The sequence below is a fragment of the Quercus suber genome, unplaced genomic scaffold (genome assembly GCF_002906115.3).
Source record: "Quercus suber isolate HL8 unplaced genomic scaffold, Cork oak 2.0 scaffold_518, whole genome shotgun sequence".
In the NCBI taxonomy this organism is placed as follows: Eukaryota; Viridiplantae; Streptophyta; class Magnoliopsida; order Fagales; family Fagaceae; genus Quercus; species Quercus suber.
Window position 1 is genome coordinate 68,877 of NW_027069967.1, and position 12,075 is coordinate 80,951.

At 32.9% G+C, this 12,075-nt stretch overlaps 1 protein-coding gene across 1 annotated transcript; it reads right to left on the minus strand.

Moving 5' to 3' along the window:
- Window positions 1–251: 251 nt before the first annotated feature.
- Window positions 252–2,013, minus strand: LOC112031995 (transcription repressor MYB6). Its single transcript, XM_024064700.2, has 3 exons — window positions 1,714–2,013; window positions 1,452–1,581; window positions 252–1,074 (listed from the first exon to the last, which is right to left on the minus strand). The coding sequence occupies exons 1-3, from the start codon at window positions 1,844–1,846 to the stop codon at window positions 372–374; spliced, it is 966 nt and encodes a 321-aa protein (XP_023920468.1). The 5' UTR covers window positions 1,847–2,013; the 3' UTR covers window positions 252–371.
- Between the last annotated feature and the right edge of the window lie 10,062 nt (window positions 2,014–12,075).

The following is a 12,075-nucleotide window of genomic DNA, read 5'->3' on the forward strand; positions in this document are numbered from 1 at the left end:
TTATAAAAGATATGAGGTTATGCCATTGAGATATAAAGTTCTTAAAAATGCTATCAAAACTAAAATATGAATGTATTGATATTCCTCAACTTGGCTTGATTAACATATATATCTCTAAAAATGGGATATGATTACATGTCCAGTAAAACCATCAAACAAGCATTTTAAAAAAAATTCTAAAACTCCTATTATTTTTACCACTAAAAAACTTACAAACTGACATTAATGTTATTAGTTTAACTTCAGCAACATAATAAATAAATATGTAAATTGCTTTTCTATGAGAGGTGACATGTCCGTTTGTAATATTGATGTAGTAAAATTTGTACATCATTATAAAGGACAATAGCTTATCAAAAAAAAAAAAAAAATTATGAACTCAAAGGTCTGTAATATCTGTAGAGCCCATTAGAGTTCTTGCAATTCAAACACAACTCAGTACTATTACTGCTCTGGTACCCTAATTGGCAACACAAACACACCGCCTGTGCTACCATGGCTGATTGCACTGTCCCAAACAACTGGTTATAACCACCATGAACCTGCTGTAGCTTTGACTCAGCTGTGTTTGCACTTGACACCCTGGTTGACTCTGTCTGAACCGGCTTAAGTCCAATAGAAAGTTCCAAGTTTAGCTCACTCTCATCAAACTTGTCTTGCTTTTGTTGTTGTGGTGGTTCTTCCTCGGTTGTTGTGCCACTACTAGTGCAATTAACATCTTCAAGTGGCTCTATCTTCGGGTAATTCAACGTGGGTACTGTGATTGCAGTAGTACTAAAGTTGTCGATGTTGTTGTAGTTGTACGTGTTGTTTGTCTGGCTGTTCTTCATGAGGTTGAGCTTGGATACAGGTAAAGATGGTAGAGACGAATTGTTGCTGCTGAAATCTAAGTGGGAAATTGTTGCTGCTGGTGTTGGGACTGTGGTGGTGGTGGTGGTGGTGATTTCATTGAGAGGACGGTGTGTTTGAGGGTCTATGCCACGGCTTACGAGCTTGCGTTTGATGTGTGTGTTCCAATAGTTCTTGATCTCATTGTCTGTTCTTCCGGGCAATCTTCCAGCAATCAAAGACCATCTGTGAACAAGCAAAGTAACCTTATAAGAAATTGAATTTCATAGCTTTTTCTTCACTTTTCCTTAGCACCCAAATAGGGTCTAATAGAAAACTAAAAGTTAAAACGAGATAGAGTTCGTACTCAGGACTACACGAGATAGGGTTTGAACTTAGAACTAGACTTAGATAACTAAAGGTCGAGAATTCAATGATTGATGTGATATTTCCCAAATTGGATCAAAAGGAGGATAAGTTTTATGAAAAAGGTTGGAAATTTGGATTGAGACAGGTTTCGAAAAAGAACCATGCCTAGAGCCAGAAAATTTAAGAGTTGAAAAAAATTAATCATTGATGTTATGTATTTGTAAAATTGGATGAAAAAGAATCAAAGGGCTTACTTGTTTCCCAGCAAACTATGGAGCTTGATGATGAGTTCATCTTCTTCCTCAGTGAAATTGCCACGCTTGAGATCAGGGCGCAGATAGTTTATCCACCTCAATCTGCAACTCTTGCCACATCTATGTAATCCTACAAAAGAAACAAAATTTGTGAGAGATTGCTATAGAAACAAGAAGAGGGGTATCAATTTGAGGTATATTTGAAAATAAATAAATAAAATACGATTAAGATCAAGTTATATCTGATGTAACTTGTTTGTACCTGCGGCTTTGGGAAGAGAACGCCAACAACCTTCACCGTGGACTCGGATATAGTCTATGAGGCGCTGGTCTTCCTCTTTGGTCCAGGCACCTTTGTTGGTGTGTGCTTTTTCACAACAAGGTGAGCGTCCCATGTTTTGATAAAAATAGTTTGAAGAGGTGGGATTTGGATATAGATATAGAAACACCCAATACAGGAAATGGATAAGTATGCAAGTGTATGATATGTTTACTTTCTTTGGCTCCTTTCTTTGTAAGAGTTTTTTTTTTTTTTTGAAAGTAGAAAAGATAAGAACAGAGTAAAGAGAGAGGGGGGGGGGGGGGATTGGTTTTGAAGGAGTGGGGAGAGAGAGTAGAGAGGAGATTATATAGATATATGTGGAGAGAGAGAGAGAGAAATGAAAGGGAAGGAAGCAATAGACTCGGATTCTTAATGGGGAGAGAGTGTGGTGTGGGGGAGATTTGACCAAGTTGGTAAGAAAGACAAGTGGTTAGTGGTTACAGATAGGGCTGGATTTGGTAGGTAGCTCTACTTTTACGTCACATTGTGGGCTCTCTCTCTCTCTCTCTCTCTCTCCCTCTCATTATGGAATGAGCTAACTTGGCAAGAAAAAGAAAAAAAAAAAATTTGATTGAGAAAAAAAAAAGTGGGGTTAAAGTTTATAAATCCCGACAAAAAACAGAGTTAAAATTTAAAAGCAGAACAGACAACAGAGACAGAAATTCAAGATCACAACAATATTGCTTCTATTGAGATTTGAGAGTTTCTAGCTTGAGAAAATCTGTAGACACAAAAATTTCACACCTAACTAATAGGTAGATTGTTAGTAATAGGTAAAAAGATATTGTAATGATGATTCGGATAAGAATTAATAAAAATTTATCAACTTAAACTACTATAAATATTGTTTTTTTTTTTTTTTTTTTTTTTGTGTATGTATCATTACTATTCTGGCTCTAGTTTGTACACATGGAAAGTAACGGAGCATATGTAAGAAAAAAGAAGATGGATGGCAATAGTGACTCACATGTCTCTGTGGGCCTAGGTTCCCTTCAGCTGCCCTTTCCAGTTGGTTCAACTGTACAATAATTGGGTTCATACTCAGGCTATGATTGTCGTTGGATGAAAAATGAACATTACTTCTACCAAAAAAATGAACATTACATTTAAATTATCCATAATATGGTAAAATTCATTTAGTTTATTTTAAATGAATAGATAAAAGTTTTAAAAACTCTTGGAATTACACAAGAACTTTAAAGATTTTTAATCCCATGTCATTGGTGCTATAAGAAACTAGGACAGGACACAGGAGAGTTCGTTCGATGTAATAGTGAATTTAGTCTCACTTTATAATTATTCGAGTTAAACTTAACAGTGAATTTAGGTTTGTTGTCAACTAAGAATTCTTGAATTAAATTCTAGACCTTGATTTTGAGGTGGTATTATAGGTAGTCATTGCATATAACATTTTTCTCACATAAAAATAGATCTCATACTCTTGGGATTCTCTTTATGTGAGAGGGATATTATATGCAAATGTTACATAAAATAATAAATCATTAATTTTCTTATATTGATTTCCTTAAAATAACCAAATTTATGTAGAAATTGAAAATTAGTAACTCATGCAAGTACATAAATCAGTTTAACAAGGTTATTTCTGGTAGAACACTTGCTGATATTACATCTATTAATGAATTCATTGAAAAAAAATTAAGAAATTAAATTTTATAAGAATTAGACAATGTTGAATTCTTTTATTAGATAAAGTGTCATCCCACATACATTAAAAATGCATCTTATAGCTAATATTATATTCAATTATTAATGGGCATACAAAAACATATTCATATAATCTATCAAACAAATACAAAATATGTATCTTTCTAAAAAAAAAATACTAAATATGTATTAATATAATCTAACAAGCTATGTAAAATGCAAATCCCGTAAGAGATTTTAAATACAGTAACATGCAAGTTTTACTTAAGACATAATACATTCTTATTTATTCTTGTAGAAATTAAGAGCATTTTTTTTCTCGCACATAGAGACAGAATTAATGTTGTTCTAGCAAAAACAAGAAATATAATAAAGAAGAAAATTGAAAAAATGTATGACACATATCAGATATCACCAATTGCTCAACTCAATATGGATCATAGCTATAGGCAAAGACAATCAAATCACTTAGTGTATAATGAAAATTATTACCCTACATGAATTTTTACTACACAAACAATCTGCCCGAAAACGTAACATACATTAAGAGTTACCAAACAACATTGCACTTAATTGTCAAAAAAGTAAAAAATCTTAAAATTAAAAAAACCCATAAAACACCATTGCACTCTCCATGTGACTTCTTCTTCTTCTTCTTCTTCTTCTTCTTTTCTTTTTTTTAGTTTTAACCTATAACGTCCGCTTTTGATGATTATGCTCTTTATAATTAGACTAAGATACCAATAAAAACCTCAAATCTCTTATTAACCATCAGAAATTTTACCAGTTGAGTTAACCCGGTTTTTACTCTCCATGTGATTTTGTTTCACGCCATAGTCCTTTACTTTTTGGGTATCAAACATTTCGCAGAATGAGGTAATCTCACTGCAAGGAACCTCTTATATTGCTTTCAGTTAAGCTTAATTAAAAAGACTCAAGATTCAATTCTCATGTTTTTATCTTCATATTCACCTCTCTCTTTTTTGTTACACAAGTAATAGGGATTAGGGAGTGACGAAAATAATTAAAGAAAAGGTGCATGCGTTGAGGTGACTAGTGCAAGACCTGTGTTTCAAGCAATTAGATAGAGTGCAAATGCATTGTAACTAGGCAGAAAAATAGAATGCTATCACTTGACACACAAAGTCACAAATACACACGAGATATTTGTGAGTATATATGATTGTAATGTTCATTCTGTCATTCACTGTACCTGATGCTTATATAATGGTTCGTGTCTCTGTTGACGTATAACCTTGTTTGTTAAAATTTTCTCTCGTAATAAATTTTCGCGTTTTTATCACCACAACAAAGATGATTAGATTTGGATAATTGGACCTCTCAACGTTCAATGACACTAGAGCATTCGTAAGACACTCATTAGAAGCACAAATCCAATCAGGGATTGGAGGTGAATCCTTTTCTTAATTAAGAGATTTTAATGCTGGAAACAAATCAAAAAAAGAAGGAAGTGGACCAAAATAAATAAATAAGGTAACAAGGAGGTTACTGAAAAAAAGGTGAATAACACAAATAAGAAGATAGTGAATAAGCAAAGCAAGAACAATTCATAAAGGAAAAGAATTCATAAGTTAGAATTTCAACTTATGTGACACATACTCTATAATGATTACTTTTATCGTCAAGTGAATATACCGATTGATTTTTTATGTAGGCGAAGTTTGAATTCATAACTCTTATTCAAATACAAGAAACTTCACCAGTTACGCCATATTGTAATCATTGAATTATTTAATAGAAAAAAAGAAAAGAATAACTAAAATACTCAAATAATTCGACTACATGTCATAACCAATTGTTCATATTGATGGAAAAAACTTAGGTAGTCCATAGCACTACTCCAAGACTATGTCAGAATTGCCCCATATTGAGAAACAGATGCCTCACTGCCCATGCTGCTTACCAACTACATGCATAGATTTCTTGGGATGGGACTGGCATGGCCACATGGGGAAGGTAATAAGTGTAGGTTTCTCTTGCAGATGATCCTTTACACGAAACTCAAGCATGTATTAATGCCTTAGCTATATTAGGGAGATAAACAAGTTGAGGATTTTGCTTTGTTTTCAACTTTTCCTGCAACTATTATTATTGATGCATTTTTGTTTAACCTCTTTTCAAAACTCTTTTTATGATACAAGTATAGAACCTCTTTCCATTGATGCATTTTGTTTAAAAAATAAGCTGGATAAAAATATAATGAATCATTCATGATATCATGCTCCTCAACCTTCACCCCCACCCTCCATTAATTTTTAAGTATCATCCGTACTTTTGCATTTCCAATCCAACTTTATGGCTGATTAAATATTTGTTTTCCAGTCATTTTTCACAAATTTAAGATATGTACTAACATACATGGTGGGAAGCTAACTTGCAGGTAGCTATAATTTATGAGGTGAATACGAAATCCATTTAGGAATTGTGACCATTAAAGCATCACCAACTATATATGGCAAAAATAGAAAAAAAAAAATATAATATGACATAACATAACGTTGGACATAGTAAGTGGAAAGAACACATACCACCTTACATCCCATGCTGATCATCACATTAATTAAACCAATAGTCAATTTCGTACACTGAAACACAATTGTTTGACTTTATAGGCCTTTTTCTGGTTCTGAGGCTCAAAGTAGAGAAAGAACACCACCCTAGATGGTTAAATATCTCTTAAATCAGCCTAATATATGTGTTCAGGTATTAACAGCTTGCTCAACTATGATGTTTGCTACGGTAGACACAACACCTGTTCATAAATTATTTTCAGAATACTGACAATCTATCGTGATTGAAGTAACATAACTTTTGCTTGGATCATTCACTGGCATCGCTTTTACGAGTTTTATTTGCTCACAACAGATCATGTCATCAACTATAATGAAAAAAGTTGTGTGCATGGTCTTATTGTTTCATATTTCAACAATCATCAAAGAATGCAATGAACTAATCGGACTTTCCCAACAGAGGTAATCTCTCAAATGTTTGACAGTTAAACTTGACTGTGTGAAAAGCCATAATCACAACTCACAAGCCACTGTCACCACTAGGGGCAGCACTATATGCCTCAAGTACGCCGCCACCACCACTAACCTTATACCACTAACATTAGCATGGATCGTCAAAGTTGCACTAACTTTTTCACCCAACACATGCCAATATTGGTAATACTTACTACCCCCATAGTCAATGCCAACCAAACCCAGCAATGCTATCCTGGTTTTACTATACAACAATTTTGCAAAATGGTCTTGTCAATGAGTGTCAGAAGTGCTTAAATTAAAATTGATTTGTCAACTTCTTATAATGAATCGTGCGAGCAACTTTTAGTGAAAAGGGTATTTGATTATTATTTTTTGCTACTTTCTAATGCAGTGAGATTCGTTCAATTCCTTCTTAACAAATGCAATCGAACATCCATTAACATATTCCTTTTGTTCGTTTCCATTAGCGAGAAAAAAATCAAAACAATAGATGAATGGTTGAAAAAAAATTAATTTTCCAAATATTGGTCATATTTGGCCACCAACCAGGTTTCTTGTTAATTGCTCCAGGTACTTTTAGACAAAGTAGTGAACAGTAGAGTTTCCAAGTTAATGTCATTCACATATGTAGCTAAAATAGTCAAGTTGCTCAACCAAGTACGCAACACTCCATTCCTCTATTGAAAAGCAAGTTAAGAATGGAACTTTTCAAGGAAGGATTGGAAGGATTGTTATAGAAAATGTAGGCCGATTTTTGTTTTCTTGCTTTGTTTCTCGGTAGATTTTAGGTTTCTTCATTTAAAGAAAAGAAGCATACAGCACGCCTCTTAGCATTAAAACGTAAAAAAAAAAAAAAACAATAACAGGTGGAGGCAAGAGTAACACTAGTGCTAGCCCCACCTCCATATGATAACAAATATGCCAAGCATGCATGGTGCACTTCTGAGTTGAAGTTGTAACTTACAATGCATTTCTAGGGAATTCACACGGTTGATACCAATGCACTCTACAATAAGAACATCTAATAGAACATTTAAAATTGAAATACACTTCTAGTTCTTTAAACTCAGGATTATTTTCATTTCGGTCCTTTCTATAACTCTACATCAAAATTTTAATTTTGACACTTCAAAGCTCAGGATTATTTTCATTTTGGTCATTTCTATAATTCTATATCAAAATTTTAATCTTGACACTTCATGCTTGATTAATTCTATTTTTATATTGATCCATTACATTTTAAAATTTTCATTTTAGACCTTCATGTTTGATTAAGCTTTTTTGTAACCCTTCACGTTTCAAAATTTTTATTTTGTCCCATCATTTTAATCCTTTAATAAAATGAAATTGGACAGATAAGAGACCAATATGGAAACGAATAAAAAATGAAGGGCCAAAAATTTCCAAACGTAAAGGGATCAAAATGAAAATGATTCCAAACTTTACAAGTTATAAGTATACTTTAGTCAACATTTAAGTTTAAAGTATATGCAAACAAAAAACAATCAAATAGTCGTTTTACATTACCTAAATTAAAAACCAGAAATTATGCAATATGTTTTGATAAGTAGCGATTAAGCAATATTAATGGACAACAAATCTACAGGGGAAGATTGAAGCATGTCACCAAATCAAAAGTTTAGTCACCAAAGCAAAGAATGCTACATATAATTTAATGCTAGATTACTTTAGTAAATCATTACAAGTTACAGCGTCATGTACATTGAATTTTGAGTACAAAACTACCAATCTTACTGAGTCAATTAACCTCAAAGAATCAAAACCCCAAAAACTCTCCTATCAACTTGAATGAAAGAATTATTTAAGAATTCAATTGAATAATACACTATAAAATACAGGTGTTTTCTTTTTTTTTTTTTTTGTTTCAACCTATAACGTCCGTTTTTGATGATTATGCTCTTTATAATTAGACTAAGACACCAATAAAAACCTCAAATCTCTTATTAACCATCAGAAATTTTACCAGTTAAGTTAACCCGGTTTTTACTCTCCATGTGATTTTGTTTCACGCCATAGTCCTTTACTTTTTGGGTATCAAACATTTCGCAGAATGAGGTAATCTCACTGCAAGGAACCTCTTATATTGCTTTCAGTTAAGCTTAATTAAAAAGACTCAAGATTCAATTCTCATGTTTTTATCTTCATATTCACCTCTCTTTTTTTTGTTACACAAGTAATAGGGATTAGGGAGTGACGAAAATAATTAAAGAAAAGGTGCATGCGTTGAGGTGACTAGTGCAAGACCTGTGTTTCAAGCAATTAGATAGAGTGCAAATGCATTGTAACTAGGCAGAAAAATAGAATGCTATCACTTGACACACAAAGTCACAAATACACACGAGATATTTGTGAGTATATATGATTGTAATGTTCATTCTGTCATTCACTGTACCTGATGCTTATATAATGGTTCGTGTCTCTGTTGACGTATAACCTTGTTTGTTAAAATTTTCTCTCGTAATAAATTTTCGCGTTTTTATCACCACAACAAAGATGATTAGATTTGGATAATTGGACCTCTCAACGTTCAATGACACTAGAGCATTCGTAAGACACTCATTAGAAGCACAAATCCAATCAGGGATTGGAGGTGAATCCTTTTCTTAATTAAGAGATTTTAATGCTGGAAACAAATCAAAAAAAGAAGGAAGTGGACCAAAATAAATAAATAAGGTAACAAGGAGGTTACTGAAAAAAAGGTGAATAACACAAATAAGAAGATAGTGAATAAGCAAAGCAAGAACAATTCATAAAGGAAAAGAATTCATAAGTTAGAATTTCAACTTATGTGACACATACTCTATAATGATTACTTTTATCGTCAAGTGAATATACCGATTGATTTTTTATGTAGGCGAAGTTTGAATTCATAACTCTTATTCAAATACAAGAAACTTCACCAGTTACGCCATATTGTAATCATTGAATTATTTAATAGAAAAAAAGAAAAGAATAACTAAAATACTCAAATAATTCGACTACATGTCATAACCAATTGTTCATATTGATGGAAAAAACTTAGGTAGTCCATAGCACTACTCCAAGACTATGTCAGAATTGCCCCATATTGAGAAACAGATGCCTCACTGCCCATGCTGCTTACCAACTACATGCATAGATTTCTTGGGATGGGACTGGCATGGCCACATGGGGAAGGTAATAAGTGTAGGTTTCTCTTGCAGATGATCCTTTACACGAAACTCAAGCATGTATTAATGCCTTAGCTATATTAGGGAGATAAACAAGTTGAGGATTTTGCTTTGTTTTCAACTTTTCCTGCAACTATTATTATTGATGCATTTTTGTTTAACCTCTTTTCAAAACTCTTTTTATGATACAAGTATAGAACCTCTTTCCATTGATGCATTTTGTTTAAAAAATAAGCTGGATAAAAATATAATGAATCATTCATGATATCATGCTCCTCAACCTTCACCCCCACCCTCCATTAATTTTTAAGTATCATCCGTACTTTTGCATTTCCAATCCAACTTTATGGCTGATTAAATATTTGTTTTCCAGTCATTTTTCACAAATTTAAGATATGTACTAACATACATGGTGGGAAGCTAACTTGCAGGTAGCTATAATTTATGAGGTGAATACGAAATCCATTTAGGAATTGTGACCATTAAAGCATCACCAACTATATATGGCAAAAATAGAAAAAAAAAAATATAATATGACATAACATAACGTTGGACATAGTAAGTGGAAAGAACACATACCACCTTACATCCCATGCTGATCATCACATTAATTAAACCAATAGTCAATTTCGTACACTGAAACACAATTGTTTGACTTTATAGGCCTTTTTCTGGTTCTGAGGCTCAAAGTAGAGAAAGAACACCACCCTAGATGGTTAAATATCTCTTAAATCAGCCTAATATATGTGTTCAGGTATTAACAGCTTGCTCAACTATGATGTTTGCTACGGTAGACACAACACCTGTTCATAAATTATTTTCAGAATACTGACAATCTATCGTGATTGAAGTAACATAACTTTTGCTTGGATCATTCACTGGCATCGCTTTTACGAGTTTTATTTGCTCACAACAGATCATGTCATCAACTATAATGAAAAAAGTTGTGTGCATGGTCTTATTGTTTCATATTTCAACAATCATCAAAGAATGCAATGAACTAATCGGACTTTCCCAACAGAGGTAATCTCTCAAATGTTTGACAGTTAAACTTGACTGTGTGAAAAGCCATAATCACAACTCACAAGCCACTGTCACCACTAGGGGCAGCACTATATGCCTCAAGTACGCCGCCACCACCACTAACCTTATACCACTAACATTAGCATGGATCGTCAAAGTTGCACTAACTTTTTCACCCAACACATGCCAATATTGGTAATACTTACTACCCCCATAGTCAATGCCAACCAAACCCAGCAATGCTATCCTGGTTTTACTATACAACAATTTTGCAAAATAGTCTTGTAAATGAGTGTCAGAAGTGCTTAAATTAAAATTGATTTGTCAACTTCTTATAATGAATCGTGCGAGCAACTTTTAGTGAAAAGGGTATTTGATTATTATTTTTTGCTACTTTCTAATGCAGTGAGATTCGTTCAATTCCTTCTTAACAAATGCAATCGAACATCCATTAACATATTCCTTTTGTTCATTTCCATTAGCGAGAAAAAAATCAAAACAATAGATGAATGGTTGAAAAAAAATTAATTTTCCAAAAATTGGTCATATTTGGCCACCAACCAGGTTTCTTGTTAATTGCTCCAGGTACTTTTAGACAAAGTAGTGAACAGTAGAGTTTCCAAGTTAATGTCATTCACATATGTAGCTAAAATAGTCAAGTTGCTCAACCAAGTACGCAACACTCCATTCCTCTATTGAAAAGCAAGTTAAGAATGGAACTTTTCAAGGAAGGATTGGAAGGATTGCTATAGAAAATGTAGGCCGATTTTTGTTTTCTTGCTTTGTTTCTTGGTAGATTTTAGGTTTCTTCATTTAAAGAAAAGAAGCATACAGCACGCCTCTTAGCATTAAAACGTAAAAAAAAAAAAAAACAATAACAGGTGGAGGCAAGAGTAACACTAGTGCTAGCCCTACCTCCATATGATAACAAATATGCCAAGCATGCATGGTGCACTTCTGAGTTGAAGTTGTAACTTACAATGCATTTCTAGGGAATTCACACGGTTGATACCAATGCACTCTACAATAAGAACATCTAATAGAACATTTAAGATTGAAATACACTTCTAGTTCTTTAAACTCAGGATTATTTTCATTTTGGTCCTTTCTATAACTCTACATCAAAATTTTAATTTTGACACTTCAAAGCTCAGGATTATTTTCATTTTGGTCATTTCTATAATTCTATATCAAAATTTTAATCTTGACACTTCATGCTTGATTAATTCTATTTTTATATTGATCCATTACATTTTAAAATTTTCATTTTAGACCTTCATGTTTGATTAAGCTTTTTTGTTTAACCCTTCACGTTTCAAAATTTTTATTTTGTCCCATCATTTTAATCCTTTAATAAAGTGAAATTGGACAGATAAGAGACCAATATGGAAACGAATAAAAAATGAAGGGCCAAAAATTTCCAAACGTAAAGGGAT

What these genes read in the sequence shown, in the direction of transcription:
- LOC112031995 (XM_024064700.2), bottom strand. Translation starts at nt 1,846, where the DNA reads ATGGGACGCTCACCTTGTTGTGAAAAAGCACACACCAACAAAGGTGCC. An exon ending in TTCTCTTCCCAAAGCCGCAG is followed by an intron (nt 1,582 to 1,713) that starts GTACAAACAAGT and finishes TTTCTTTTGTAG; the next exon opens with GATTACATAGATGTGGCAAG. An exon ending in CATAGTTTGCTGGGAAACAA is followed by an intron (nt 1,075 to 1,451) that starts GTAAGCCCTTTG and finishes GCTTGTTCACAG; the next exon opens with ATGGTCTTTGATTGCTGGAA.